Source organism: Mytilus edulis, chromosome 4 (genome assembly GCF_963676685.1).
Source record: "Mytilus edulis chromosome 4, xbMytEdul2.2, whole genome shotgun sequence".
Lineage (NCBI taxonomy): Eukaryota > Metazoa > Mollusca > Bivalvia > Mytilida > Mytilidae > Mytilus > Mytilus edulis.
In genome coordinates, this window is record NC_092347.1 from 38,954,727 (window position 1) to 38,970,009 (window position 15,283).

At 30.8% G+C, this 15,283-nt stretch overlaps 2 protein-coding genes across 2 annotated transcripts in view; one reads left to right on the top strand and one right to left on the bottom strand.

Annotated features, from left to right (window-relative positions):
• Positions 1-765: 765 nt before the first annotated feature.
• Positions 766-9,585, bottom strand: LOC139521858 (G2/mitotic-specific cyclin-B-like). The gene is made up of 9 exons (XM_071315519.1): positions 9,407-9,585; positions 7,836-8,111; positions 7,155-7,382; positions 5,557-5,715; positions 4,885-5,121; positions 4,386-4,526; positions 3,173-3,277; positions 1,564-2,524; positions 766-886 (listed from the first exon to the last, which is right to left on the bottom strand). Exons 1-8 carry the CDS (start codon positions 9,431-9,433, stop codon positions 2,408-2,410), a joined length of 1,290 nt encoding a protein of 429 aa, XP_071171620.1. The 5' UTR covers positions 9,434-9,585; the 3' UTR covers positions 766-886; positions 1,564-2,407.
• Positions 9,586-9,763: 178 nt separating this feature from the next.
• LOC139521857 (focadhesin-like) overlaps positions 9,764-15,283 on the top strand; it is a 283,557-nt gene continuing 278,037 nt past the window's right edge. Inside the window, exons 1-2 of the mRNA XM_071315518.1 lie at positions 9,764-9,897; positions 13,690-13,847. Coding sequence (XP_071171619.1) covers positions 13,794-13,847 — 54 coding nt within the window. The 5' untranslated portion in view covers positions 9,764-9,897; positions 13,690-13,793. The remainder of the gene's footprint in view (positions 9,898-13,689; positions 13,848-15,283) is intronic.

Consider the following 15,283-nt stretch of genomic DNA (forward strand, 5'->3'; position numbering starts at 1 on the left):
CCTCCTGAAAACAGTTGAACAATAAAATGTGACAATACTGAATTAACTAGTGTTCAAGTCTGACACACCTATAGAAACATAGGGTAGCCAACCAACTGATGGGTTATGGATCTTATAACAGTTGGAAGATGAACTTTCATCAGATGTGTATTTTGCCAACAAAACTGATTTGAACCAAACAAGAACTTTTGTACTATTCCAATTGAATATACCAGTATATTAAAAAGATTCGCTGTCAAAGGAGATGCACCAAGCATAAACCAATGTATCAAAGTCAGTCTTAAAACAGACGAGTTTTCCGATACAATCAACAATCTCCAAAGAAGCATCAATATAAATCTCATAACCTCAGAAAAAGAATGAGGTAATACTTAAAATTTACTATGTGCACCTATTGTGAGGGTTTCAATTAAAAAGTAGTCCCCAAATAAGGCACTGAAAAAAATCAAACCATGTTTAGCTTTTAGCCTTAAAAAACATCTGCACACATTGACATTCAACATAATTAGACACCTATTGTAAGTTGTCTTCACTGGATTACATGCATGTTTGAATGGTTTTACACTGGACTTAGCTTGCTGTCAGTGAGCCAAGGTGTTGAAAACCGTTCTTTGACCTATAATGGTTTACTTTTACAGATTGCGACTTGGATGGAAAGTTGTCTCATTGGCACTCATACCACATCTTCTTACATCTATGTATTTATTGAACATTTCTTTCAGTTGTGTCTCAACTTTTTGATGACCAAAAAAACTAAAGACTTGATTTATTACAAAATATTTTATATACATAAATACATGAGACAAATACATAATTAAAAACATTACTACACATGTAATAAATGCAACCCCAGATGACGACAAGAATATGAAAGACTTCTTTAACCCTTTCACCGATTGCTGCCCAGACAGAAGCTACTCTGAGACGATGGCTTCCCTGGCTACTATTACTCAAGTGGGAGATCTTCATAATAAATGTCAATAAAAACTTGTTTGTAGTTATTTGTGTATTTATTTCATTCACTAACATCATGTTCACAGTTTTGTTCATGGTTTGATAATTTATTCTTCATAAAATATTCAAATTTTCAAATTTTCGGCATTATCTAGGTGAAATTCTCAAAATTCTGCTCTAAGACCCCAAATCGTAATTTTTTAACCCAAAACGGCATAATTTTGAAAATTTTTATGAGGCTGTACAAATTCCTCGCACTGAACGATGTCCATTCCACGTGTTTTGTACATAAAACGACATTTTATGTAAAAAAAGTATACTAGTTTGGCTTCAATTCTTCCATATTCTTTCAAAAAAAATGTTCCCTCATTTCAAATTCTTGTAAATTCCGTAAATTTCGTCTGATTTTGACACGGTTTTCAACAAACGGAAGCGCCAATGTTTACACTTTCATCCGGGTATTCATCAAAGAAAGATAACTCATGTTTGCACTGTTTTGAGCGGGAAATATAAAAGAGGTATTCCGATCCCGGTAAAACGGGACTGATCGTCAGCTGTCTGAAGTGTGAATCCCGGTAAACCGGGACTCATCGGCGAAAGGGTTAAAGCAATTCCCTAATATCAATTTATATTTAAACCTAAATATCACGATGTCTAGCAAATTCTTTGGAACTAAGGTAAAATAAAGAACCACCCTCCCTAAAATTATTTTAAGCAATTTGTTTATTCCAAAATAATTTTTTTTTTTGTTGGATGACAGAATAAATATTTGCTTTCCAAGATTTTTTTGATAAATAATTTAACCCTTTATAAAGAAAAACATTTTAAATCCTGTTTTGTGAATATTGAAATGATTACCCGATATTGTTTATGACCCCCATGGATTAATGTTAGGTGACTTATATAAAATTACCCTCAACTACACTATAATAAATTCTAACCTCAAAAAATTAAAAACTTAAAAAGATAAAATTCTGGTAATGTCAACGAAACAACCAAGAGTTCTATTACCTTTGATGAATGATAAAAAATATGTCATGGTAGGTTAGTTCAAACTCGAAAACACTTTCAAAAAAATTCTTCATTTCATGATAATGAGTTCCTTTCCGATAATAAACCCCATGTACAAAGTCTATAAATTCCTATAGTATGTATAATAATAAAAAATAAAAAAGATAAAAATTAAACCTTAAACTTCATGATCCATTTTTGACATAACATACAATTGGGCTTCTATTTAAAATCGAGATAGTTCTAGAATTGCTATATTTTAAAAATCACAGGAGCATGATTTGGGTCACATATCGACACATCTTGTAGTCGTCTCTCGCTCACATTCATTACCACAACCAAACACCACATTCCTTTTTGAAGGCAATAAGTTAGGACGTGCATTCACTCATGCTCTCATTCACACACAGTGCCACCATTTAAAAACAATTGTTCATTTTGATCACGAAACATTCTGTAAAGCTGCTGCTGCTGCAAGATCTTTGATCTGTTGAGATTTTAATTCTGGAATGGTGCTAATTTTCATGAATTTGGAACTGGAATATTTTGTTTTTACAGCCTGAAATAGAATTCAAGATTTATTATTATTTATTTATATATAGTGGAAGGAGTTAATATGTAATCAATATATGTATAATAAACTTTTCAATAAATAATCTGTGATATTTAATTTTTATTGGTCAACATTGCAGAATTGAAAAAGTTTACATTTTAAAAGATGTCACAAACAATTAACTCATACACAGACAAAATAAACTTTTGTTCTTTATATAATCTTTGCCTACATATTTGTTTCATTCCAATAATAGGGTTATTCTACAGAATTTATGCAACTCAAGCTTTCACTCAAACTTAGATCTTAAATGAACTTTTAGTTTGTAATAAAGAATATTTAGTTTACATATCAACTCCTTCATAATAACAGGAAGTCACACATCTTTTGATTAGCCAACCTCAAATATGTAAGTCAGTTGAATTACAATTTCAGAAAATTTTCCAATATCTATTTACATTTTCAAACAAAATTAAATCCTTCACATATATTGCGAAAACAATTCACTAAAAGACAAAATCTTGGGTTCTGAAAGCCAAGTATTAGCAGGTACAATTGCATTGCAGTTTGATGACAAGAGTTTGAAAGACCAGTCAGTTTACCATTATTTTACAAGTCAACATTATTTGTTTATGCAGCTGCTAAAAAACTTACTGTGAGTTTACTGTTTTCTGCTTTTACGACTAGACTGGCTAATTTTTGCATTGTGTGGACTAATTCTGTTTCTTCATAACTACTATAATGAGCTAATGTGTCATTCTGAAATGGGGAAATTTATTTATTAGTGCAACTCTTGACAATAATTGTTATAACAAAATTTAATTTATTTTTTCACCATCAGTTAACATGGTTAATGTTCAACAATGATCAAGTTATTTTTGGCATGTATAAATTGTATTTGCTACTCCTTTGTTTATGAACATGGAACATTTTTTGATTATCACAGAAGTGGTTACATTCTTTTTTAAAGCGATACTTTTTTTTTCTTTTCTTAAGCTTGTAAATTGTATGTTTCTATAGAAGTTTAGCATAAAATAAGCATGAACAATGTGACACAATCATCTGACAGTTTGGGAAGTATTCCACTTAAAACTCTGCTTACTTGCAGTGATGCCAGGGCCTCACAGACTGATATAAAAACAGCAATAAATGCAGAGTTCCTTAGCTCTGCACATACTGATTTGTGTCATGGATGGATACCAGGCACATAACCTTCTTTTCTTATATATTTGAACCACCAATTAAGGGGGCTCCTGGGTATAAATGATTTTTTTTTTCTAATATAGGATTTCGCTATATTTTTTCATAAATGAACTTTATAATATACTTAAAAGAAAAATGAAATAAAAAAATGGGGTCACCGTTCATTTAAGCTAAAATCTGCCTCTAGAAGAAGCATACATTTTTGTTAATGTCCTTTTTTTCTGTTGAACTAATAGGAGAAAAAGAGGAAATATCGAAATAAAAAAATAACCTAATATAAGAAATCGCTTAAATTTTACAATTTTTTAGTTTATGTACAGCTTATTTGAAAACAATAATAAAAAATATAGGTCACCGATGAGTTAAAAAAGATATTTCAAATTTAAGGCCAAAAAATGGCATTTTTGCACCAAAGGGAGATAATTTGGAGCTTTTTCAATTTTTAAAGTCATCTGGGGCCAAACCAAATAATTTTTTTGGGTTTTTTTTTGTACCATATCATAAAGTAACAACTAATAGTGTAATAAATAAAATTTGTAATGAAAAAATAAAGGTTTAATTTTTTGCTAAAATTTTTGTACCCATGAGCCACCTTAAATTTACATTTTAAAAAGTTATTTCTGAAAATATTTTGTCATATATTTATGAATTTAATTAAACTTACCCATTTACTTCCATCAAGTAATCTGTTAGCTAAACACAAGGCTGATGATGCTATTTCGGACGGATACACCTGCACCATGTCATACTCAATAATGGTCAATTCCATTAGATATTTGGCAAGGGTATGTTTGTTTGCATCAACCTGTAATCAATATCAAATGTAATTACCCTATTTATAATTGAAATAATAACATTAGTTTTCTTTATGTTGTGACTTAAAAAGTTCAATGTCAAACTTAATTGTAGTAAAGAGTTTTTCTGTTTTTTCCAAATTGCTCAACAAATCAATAGAATCTAGTCTAATTTATGCAAGATAGATAGTTTTTACACATGCTTAGTTTTACAAATTTCAGTGTAGTTTGAAAAAGTGCTTGTGATACCCACTATCCTTTTCTGAAGCAAAATTGCATTAGAAGAAAATGATTGATGAATAATCATACACATATTTTTTTACTTCTTACAAAATATTTCAAAAGGAGATTTAAAAATATTGTGTTTACCTGTCCAGCTTTAGAATTCCTCCTCAAGAAATGTAAACAAAGAGGTTTTCCCACACTAAAGTCTAAAGCACGTAATATAATTGCTTCCATGTCACGAATCTCTTTCTTAGTATAAGCATTGTCTGTTATATATACAAAGTCAGCAACTTCAGGTGCATACATTTCTTCATATTTGGATGCTATTAACATTGATGTTACACCAACTAATTGTAATTTATTTCTAGATACCGGATGTTCCTGAAATAAGAAAAAAAGTTTTTTTTTTTTTAAATTTTTTGTATTGCAATTATACAATTTATTTTTTAAGGAAGGGATATCCAAATCATCCAATGCCTTGAATATAATTTAAGGTCTCCCTCTACTTCTCATTACAACCATCATTTTGTTAAAAAAAAAAAGGATGTTGAACCAATATCAAAACTATCTTTTTAAATCTCTCATCAAGTGAAATACTTAATTTGAAAAGACAAAAATAATGAAAAATCATTGTTTCATCATATAAAGGAAAAGCAGCATGTTATTTTTTTTTTGCATCTTTTCAATTTCAGTTCTTTTGTTAGCTTATTTTTATACTACATCTCTCTAATACATTGTACATGAGTATTGTGTGAAGCATTCAAACTGATGGGCATAAATAAATAAAACCCTTGTTGTAAGTTCCAAAATAATTACCTGTAAAAATCTGTCTATAATGGCTACTGTAAGGTAGAGTGTTTCCTGCAGTAAGTGAAATCTGTGGTGTACTTGACATAACCAGTCTATTAATATGGATCTCATTTTGCCAGTAATTTCTTGTCCTTCTAAAAACCCAGTTTTCACTGGATATTTGTCCTAAAATTGCAAAAAGAGAAAAACGTTTATACACTACAATTTATGATGAGACTATCAAAATGTTCCATCAATTTGTATTTCCAACATTTTATATGATACAATCTACAGTGCAACATAACTAGACTTGAAAATATACCTTTCTGAAGAAATTACCCCCTTTTCTCAAATTATTTAGTAAATTAAAGAAGATTATAAAAGTGTTTTTTTGTATCTGCCTTGAATCAGGCGATCATAATTCTAAAACATTGGACATATTCATCTATCATATTGGATATTTCACTTTATATACACAGTTTTCCTCGACAAATAGACCAGAGATATTGTGGAACACTGGAATTGCTTAATATATTGCTAGGGAAGAACATCTCCCATCCTTTTTGTCTTAATTTAAAAAAGTGTGAAACAAGTCATAAATATTTCCATTACATCATTAATTTTAAATTACAATGGTTTGCCAGTGATTTTCCAACCCTCATTTTGGGGCCGAATTTCGGCCCCATTCCCAAAGAGAAATATGCTCTTTTTTTCCCAATTTTCAGCTCTTAAATTCCCAATCGTATATGGACATCGTCGCGAGATTTTGTTATTGTCGTATCTCCGTATCGTGTATTATTTTATTGACAAATAAATGAGCGTTCGGGGTATTTCGGGAGTTATCATTATCGTTCACTTAAGACGATGATTGGTTTGCAATCTTTTTTGGATTGCATTGCAATCTACGATATTCTGGTCACGTTTGCGCTTGAAACATCCAAATGAATAATTCAATGACAAAGCAAAAAAATGAGACATAATGTAAACAAAATGAACGTAGATCATGTCTCATAATTCCAAATATTACACAAAGAAGCTAAAGGCGGCGGACGGTAGTAAATGCCGGAAGCTGGAAGCAAAAAGTCGTTTCTACTTCCTTCTGATGAAACAAGTGAAAGAAGGAAAAGACCGACTCTCAGATACAGAACTGGAACAACTAGTTGACATATTTAAAAAAAAACATGAAGGAAAACTTGGAATTTCAAATAAAACTAAAAAATAAATGCTTCAGATTTCAAATGTGTCTTTTTAGAATTTCTATAGATTCTCATCATTATAAATAGAATCAGAAGGGATAGGTTGAATTTTACCTTTCAAGAGTAAAGTTACAAAGCTTGAGTGCATGCAAATGTGTCCTCAGACACATTCAACTTTTATTTTTAATCCTTTTCCTTAAAAAGATAGCTTATTTTGTAGGCAATTCATGCAGTTAATCCTTCTCAGAATGCAGGATTTTGCACCTAATTTTCAAAATTTTCTTGGGGGGGCATGCCCCCAAACCCCCCTAGCGAGGCGTACACGTCTAATGCTGTGTCCCCGCATCATAAAGACCAATCATATTTTTCACAATTGCATGGGCCCCAGGACCCTTCCCCTAAACACCAGGAAAATCACTGTTTGCATACCTCCAATTCTCTCATATAGTCATAGATCTCATTGACATATTCACTGACAAGTTGTGGGTTGTCTTTGTCATTGACATCAATGTCTTCCACTCTCGAGAGGGCTTTTGAGAAAGCTTCTTCCTTATTGGCACTGATGTCCATACATTCTGGAACTGATATAGAAGGAGGTCTGGCACTGGAAACGGGTTTCGAAAATTGACTGATCTGTTCTAACTGTACATCATTGTTCTGTAAAATAAAGGTGAAAATGTAAGATATTTTTTTTTAATTTGAATTATTTAAACTGTAGTTCATATTACAGGCAAATATGAAAACTTTGTTGAACTGATGGAAGTTCAAATAATCTTTGTCGCCAGCTTTGAGTTGAAGAACAGTTGACAAGTACTTTGAGTGTTTTTTATGTGAATGTTCTGATTTCCTGTCATGGATGAGCACCCACATCCTGTTTTTTTTTTTATTATGTTGCTTTTTTCTTCAGAGTTTTTTATTTCTGATTTTTTTTATGTACAGTACTACCTAAACTAATATATCTAATAATAAGAATAATACTCTGCATTTACAATTACAGCTATACATATGGTCATCTTTTTTGTCCATTTGTCATTTCATTTGTATTTGAACACATAATTTTATAATGACGAATGTTATTTGTACTACTTAATGTACCCAAATAATACTTACAGAAACTGTTTCGACTAGAGATTTGAGTGACGTAGTTCCTTTGTTTTTGTTTAGCACCTTTAATTTGTCAGCAGGCTGGATTATTTCTTTTTTGATTGCGGCAGGTTTTCTGTTGGGGTCAATTGATATTGCTTTGACCTTGTTTCCAATGTCGCCAAGAGCTGATCTTTGGCCCGTCTGTGAGGTAGGTCTCCCTGCCATTGTTTTGGCTAATAATGCAGTATCTGGATTCTCTCTGTTAAGTGGCATCTTGTGAGTTTGACTCATGATGTTTGCCTGGAATGATGATGACATACATGAAAGACAAATAACTGTTCCTTAAAAAATATTGCTACCATTAAATACATGTATAATGCAAGCTGAAACGCATTTCATTCAAAATTTTAATTATACTGTTCAACAAGCAATTACAAATCCACATAGACAGAAGAACATAGGACATGAATATAACAAGTCATAGTTCATGACCTTGGGGTAATATAAATCTTGTTTGTTTTCAGATTTTTCTTAGGCTGTATGCTGCTTTTACTATAAATCTGTCACCCGAGTTGAACTCCCTCAGGCAATAGTGATCACTATACGTCCCTTTTGTCATGAACATTTAGCTCTTTATCTATAGAACTAAATAGCCCAGTCTTTGTTTGTGTTTAGAGTACCTGGTAGTCCAAATGATTATGACATCTTAAAAGGCTATTATATTTTTTTTCTTTGACGCCAAATGTGGACAGGAAGGCGTCAAAGCAAAAATTTAAAATAGCCTTCCAAGACATCACAATTAGTTAGACTAAGTAAAATGTACCTGGTAAATATTCGGAAATTTATCAAGGGTTAATTCATTATTTTTAAAAAGGAACATGTACAATGTAGATTTCACACCATCTTATAATACAGAAAATTGACAACTTTCTGTTAGCATACTAGGTGTTAAAACAATGAAAGTCAAATTTAATTTGGTTGAATCAAGTGCATATGACACATGTAGCAGAAAATTATTTTCAAGGCCTTATAAAGTGAAGATTTTGAGTCCAATCAGTCTAGATAAGCTATTTGTGATTTGATCAGTCAAATAAAAGTTTAGGTCAAACAATGAAGTTGCAAACAAATTTTTGTATAAAAAAGGGGGAGGTCAACATGAACTCCTTTTCATGAATGATGAAAGAATAAATTTTGAACATGCACGTGGTGCATGAAAACCGGCAATTTATAACAAATAATGAGCAGAAAATAAACAAGATAAACAAAACACAATGGTCCTGACTGGTTTATTATATATAGAAGACAAAATGTCATGGACAAGTTTATTCCTGCCAACCGTGACGGAAACGAATATTTTTCGTCTAATTTGTAAATTTTAGACACATTTCATAGTACCTGAGCTCAAAAAACATTCGAATATTTGCAGAATGATGTTCTAATAAATGCTTTTCTTTAAGTTACTTGAAATAATATCAGTTTCATAAAATAAATATACCTTTACTTGGGTCGTCAAAACATGTCCGAGTTCGTTTCGCAGCATTTGGACGATACGTTTCAAACGCGAAAATGCATAAATAAGACCAATTATAACTTACCGATTGTGCTCTTGTAGTCAAAGCCATTTTATCTTGTTAAGCGTATAATATTTTGTGCACTAGCTATGAAAAAACTGCAACTTTTATCAATGTTACTCCTTGCCTATTTTCATAGCATACTGATGTTTTCCATTGAAATTCTCTGCGGGCCAATTCAAATGAACCGCTGTGGTTTGATTGGTTAAATTTCTACACAACATCTTTCTGATTGGTCGATAGATTAATACTATTATCGGATAATTTTTTTCGTAAAATAATGAATTTCGATGTCCTGAAATGTTTAAATTTCAAAAGACGAACGTTTTTTTTTAACTTTTAGAATTTTTAAAAATACTTTGATTGTATTTAACATAGGTTAAAAAATTAGTTTCACTTTGCATGTGATCTTTCGGATAGTTTTTGATTTTTTCTTTGAAATGAATGTACAAGACAATTTCCGAATGAACTTCGTGGGAGAAAATGAAACAAGACTTTACACGTTTATTTACAAGGTGCTAAATGTAGTTAAATGGTCATGAATGAACAGATCTGCAAGTCTGTACATAATTCCATTAACGCGTCTTCTATTAATAGATATAAATAGCATATATATCCACGGAATATAAATTCAATATAAAATTATTTATATCGGGCATGAAAACACATGTGAAAATATAATCAAAAAGTGTTACATTCCTTAAATTGTCTTTGATTTGTTTGTACATGTAAATTGGACATGGTCAAATAAGATAACGAAAATTTAAACAACAAAATGTACTTTAAAAAGCAATAAAATAAAGGATTTAATGACATGTTTAAAATATTGTTTTGTGTACATACTTGCATTTATATGTACACTAGTCTATAGTATACAAACTAACAATAATGCATGAAAAGAAGGATAAAATATGAATATTGGCTATAATTGATAAAAGTCAGATTTTTTGGCTGAAGCTTCAAATGTTGAATTAATGAAAGATCATTAAACTATCAATAAATTATATATTTATATTATATAAACAGAATTTTGAATTTATTTTAATAAAATGATATGTTGCTAAAAATGTTTTAAACTCTCAACTTTTCTGTTAGTACCAATAACTTTAACAATTTTCACATTATTTCTTAAATATTCTAGAAAAAAAATTCTTTTGCAAACACTGTTTTTAGGTATAAAGGGCTCTTTCAGTACTATAGTCCTACATATCACAATATATATCTCTTTTTGGAAAAGTATGAACAAATTCAAACTTAAATTCTTTTTTTAGGCAAAATTATCAAAATATTCTTTATCAAGCTGAGGACACAAACCCCTTGCTTTGCAAATTTTAGAATCCACCCCCTGATACATATATATGTTTATGTCATTAGTGCATGTCTGCAGAATCTTTGATATAATGCTTACATATGCAAAAAATAAAAGGATTAACTTTGCATTATAAATATATTTAACAGATTAGTATTTTAAACTGTTTTACCACAACAATACAGTTTATATATTGGTAAGCCGCACCATGAAATATTCTGATTTTAAAACTCCTCAGTCAGTCATGTCAGTAGGAGGACAATTATCAAAGAATTGATATTATTTAAAAATGTTTTAGCTTTTATTCTCAACTAGAAGAATTTTTTAGTTGCTATAATTTGTTTTAAATACATTTATTAATGAAATACATATTTCTGTAATTAACTTTCCCTAGGTCATTTTAAAAATATCTTATATTAAAAGGTGTGTTTGGCTTGAAGAGTTTCTATATTATTATAGTTACAAAAAAATTATAAAAGAATTTTCATTTAAAACTTCAAAATCCTGTGTACAGTCAGGCAAACATACAGCGAACATGAACACAAAAGGTCAAGACAAAATTATTGTAGGACACATGTTTAACCTGCCAAAAATGAAATTTACACATTGTTGCAATTTTCTGGAAGAGATAAAAACAAAATATCGATTATGTGTAAATATTTTTTTAGAGAGCATGTGATTTTCAAAGCTTTAACTCCCCCACCTACTCCCACCTGCAAAATTTAAATTCGAGATTTACGAAGAATGCGTCTTAAGTAAACGAACATTACATATCAGGTACTTGTATTGATATCTCTATTCATTTAGCAAAAACATTTAAATATTCAGTTGAGGTCTTCTCAGGTTACTGAATAGAAACTCCATATTATTAAGGACAGGTCCACACAGTCAATGTAAAAAGTGGGAAATGATTATTTTTTTTCTCTCACTTTAAGTTGCCATTTCTAAATATTTAGTCCACTATGTTGGTTATTATGAACATCTATTAGAAACTGCACCAAGTCTCTCAGAAACATGAAAATATAATGAATCAGTGATATTTCAATTCTGCATATTTTCTGCTTTCCACTGTATCGTCACACTGTAAACCAATTTATTTTCGCAGATCCTTTTCTTCTTGTTTTACCCTTTTTAGTCCACTTAGCGGTTTTCTAATTTACTTGATGTACTTTAAAAAGGATAGATTCAAGCTTTATATATTCGCGACAATTAATATTCGCATTATTTTTCAACTCGCGAAAGTCGCGAAAATAAGTTGGTTTACAGTACTTTATTTAGCCTATTCACTTAAAATACTCCTGTCATAGAAGAGAGGGCTTTAAGTTTATGCTTGTCTGTCTATAGGTCCATATGTCCTTAAATCACCAAAACTGGTTTAAGTTTCCTAACTTTAGTTTGCCTGAACCAAATGTTATGAAACTTAAACACAATGCTTATTACCACAAACCACAGATCAAGGGTGAATTTTGGTGGTGTCACTTTTACTGTTCTACAGTTATACCCCTTTACAAATGGAAAAAAAAGCTGAAATATTGGTTTCTGTTCTCTAACTTTAATTTGCCTGAACCAAATGTTATGAAATTTATACACAATACTCATTACCACAAACACTGATCAAATTTGAATTTAGGTGGCCTCACTACTACCTTTCTAGAGTTATATGCCTTTCCAAATGAAAAAAATATTGAATTTTTCGTTTCTTTTCTCTAACTTTACTCTGCCTCAATCAAACCTAATGAAACTTATGCTCAATAGATATAGGAAGATGTGGTACGAGTGCCAATGAGACAACTCTCCACCTAATCCTTTTTACCACATAACTAAGATCAAGTACAAATTTGGGTAGCCTTTCTTTTACAGTTCATGAGTTATGTCCCTTTACAACATTACATGCAAATGGGGAAATCATCTGTGTCCCACGGACACATTCCCCATTTATTTGATTTGAGCATCACTAATAAGTCCTCTGTAGACAAAATACATGTCTGGCAAACAAAGTTTTAATCCTGATATCTTTGATGAGCTTATGTATCAGTTCAATGCTCTTGAAGAACTTTTTGTAACATATTTTGAAGGAACATCAGAATAAGATTTAGTTTTCACTTCAATTTGTAATCTAGTAAATACTGGGCTAAATAAGTTTTTTTTATGCACAACCTATGAAAGTAGTTTTTTAATTTACATGCAAAATTATGTTTTTGACCCAGATGTCGATGTTCACATTATAGTTTTGGTTTGAGGTAGTTTAATGTTAAATCAACATGACACTTAGTACATATGTACCATATAAAGTGATCTGTTTAATATGCCATAATTTAGGGGTTTGTTTGACAAAGATTTTTTGGTTCACTAAACATGAAAATGTAAAAGTGGAAGTGCAAAGGAGGGAAGGGGCATTGTGTCCCCATAATGGACACATATTTTTTAGGTGGAATCTAAAATGCAAAGTTCTAGACACTTAGATGAATGAGAGATAACTTAAAATACCTTTTAAAACTCACTTGGAAATACTGTTTGCATACTCACTCTACTACATGTACTATAAATATAATATTGATGAATTCTTTAATAAAGTTGTTTATTTTAATGGTCATGTTTTTTTGCAATTCTCTTCATACATATACTGTAAATTCAGCAATTACTGCCTGCATTTATTATTGCGTTTATGTCATTTTAGACTAAATAATGATTTTAATTTTTGCGATATTGAGAATATACCTATATAAATTATAATTTGTATAGAAATTTCAAATTATTACGATTATAATTGTGTCACATTTTTCGCATTAATAAAAATATCGCAATAATTTCTGAATTTACAGTATCATATACATGCATAGGTTATACGTAAAGTGAGTACATTCTCTTATTTTGTGTAAGACTTTAAACCATCATTGTTTTTATAGAAGTTGTATATAAAGTGAATATGACAAAATCTAGTTATGGTACATGTATATAATTCATCTCATTAATAAAAGAACACCAACTTTCATTTCAGTTTGAAGAGCATAAAAGACTATCCAGTGAGGTGTTTTCCCCTAATCTATATTTAACTTCTACTTTCTAAATTTATCTGGAGGTGAATAAAGAAAATAACTGAAGATGGAAGAATTGAAGAGAAGATTGGAATTTAATAACATTTCAGTGCAGATTCAGGTAGGAGAATTAGTTAATTTTTTATCATTTTAACAAAGTCATATCAATTAACAAATTTGAAGGGGTAGGGGTGGGGGTAGGAGGGGTCCTGATCCTGAAATCCCAGGCTTAAAAAGACGAAATCCTGAGGTCCCAAATTTAAATGAATTTAGACCCGACATCCTGAAATTCAACAAAAGAATTCCCGGATCCCGAAAGGGTCACTCCCGAAATTCCCGAGCTTAAAAACACCCGATCAAGGAGTCCTGATAAAGGTCCTATCCCCCCTCAAATATGAGACAGAAAGTTTAAACTGAAAATTCTGATTACTAATCCCCTCAGTTATGCATAGTCTTGCTATGTTAGATAATGACACTTGACTACCTAGTAGACATATAACTGCCCTTCATAAGCTGCCCTTTTCCTTTAGTTTAGTTGATAGAGCTATGGCTAATTGTGCTAGAGGTCCATAGTTCAAATCCCAGAGATTATGAGATGCAAATCATGTTCTCATGTTACATAAGAATGCAATAAGAAGATGATTAATGCCAGACTCTTTCTTTATTATTCTACATGTAACCAATTCCTTTTTTATGAACAGATACTTCTTGTTTTGTTCCTACCTGTTTGAATACACATGACATTGCAATGGAAGAAAAGTATATATATCTTAGGCTCAAATGAGATGACGTGTCTACTCATGAGGTTTTCAACATATTTGATCATCCATTTGAAAATTGGAAGGTTAAAACAAAGTCAAACACTGCCAAGAATGCAAGACAATGAAATCTTAACCCTTGCATGTCTGACAGTCTGAGATTTCCATGTCTGGTGATCTTACTGCTGCTGTATTTTGTATTTTCGAGTTCAGCATAACTACACTAGTAACAATTATTTTCATTTTTTGTGTGTAACACATCTTTTCTCTAATAGAAAGTTTGACTGCATATGTGTATAACTTTTCAGAAGGACTTTTGACCGTTGTATTTTGTAGTAAAAAAGTACACAAACTAAACTAAACAAAAACTGAGTATCTACAATGTATATGAATGACCATAATGGTATATGCTTCTTAATAAAATAGAGACAAAAGTAGTATTCAATATCAATTACATCAATTGGAAATGATTTTGTTTAAAACACTATATTTTGTTTTGAATTTATTTCAGATGCATTGGAACTATTGCCCTGTTTATGAATCAATTAGTTATAATTGATATGTTGAATTTTTTTAGACATAGTGCAATGTATTGTTTAAATTCAGGGTAGATAATTAAGAGTGAATGCTTGTTTACCTGCTTTTGCACTTTTATGTAAAATATCAGGAAAAGAAGAAAGGTCTCCAATTTTATGTCTTACCTGTGACGAAAAGTGAAGAAAACCTGACAGAGGCTTCATACCTTGTTTAAAGATACATTATTTTGCGTCTGTCATATGTCCATTGTCCTTGTCCTCAT

Excerpts from the sequence above, each read along its gene's own strand:
- LOC139521858 (XM_071315519.1), bottom strand. The coding sequence starts at position 9,433 with ATGGCTTTGACTACAAGAGCACAATCG. Across the intron at positions 5,122-5,556 it reads TTATAGACAGATTTTTACAG|GAACATCCGGTATCTAGAAA; the intron begins GTAATTATTTTG and ends TTCTTATTTCAG. Across the intron at positions 3,278-4,385 it reads TACTTGATGGAAGTAAATGG|AATGACACATTAGCTCATTA; the intron begins GTAAGTTTAATT and ends TCCCCATTTCAG.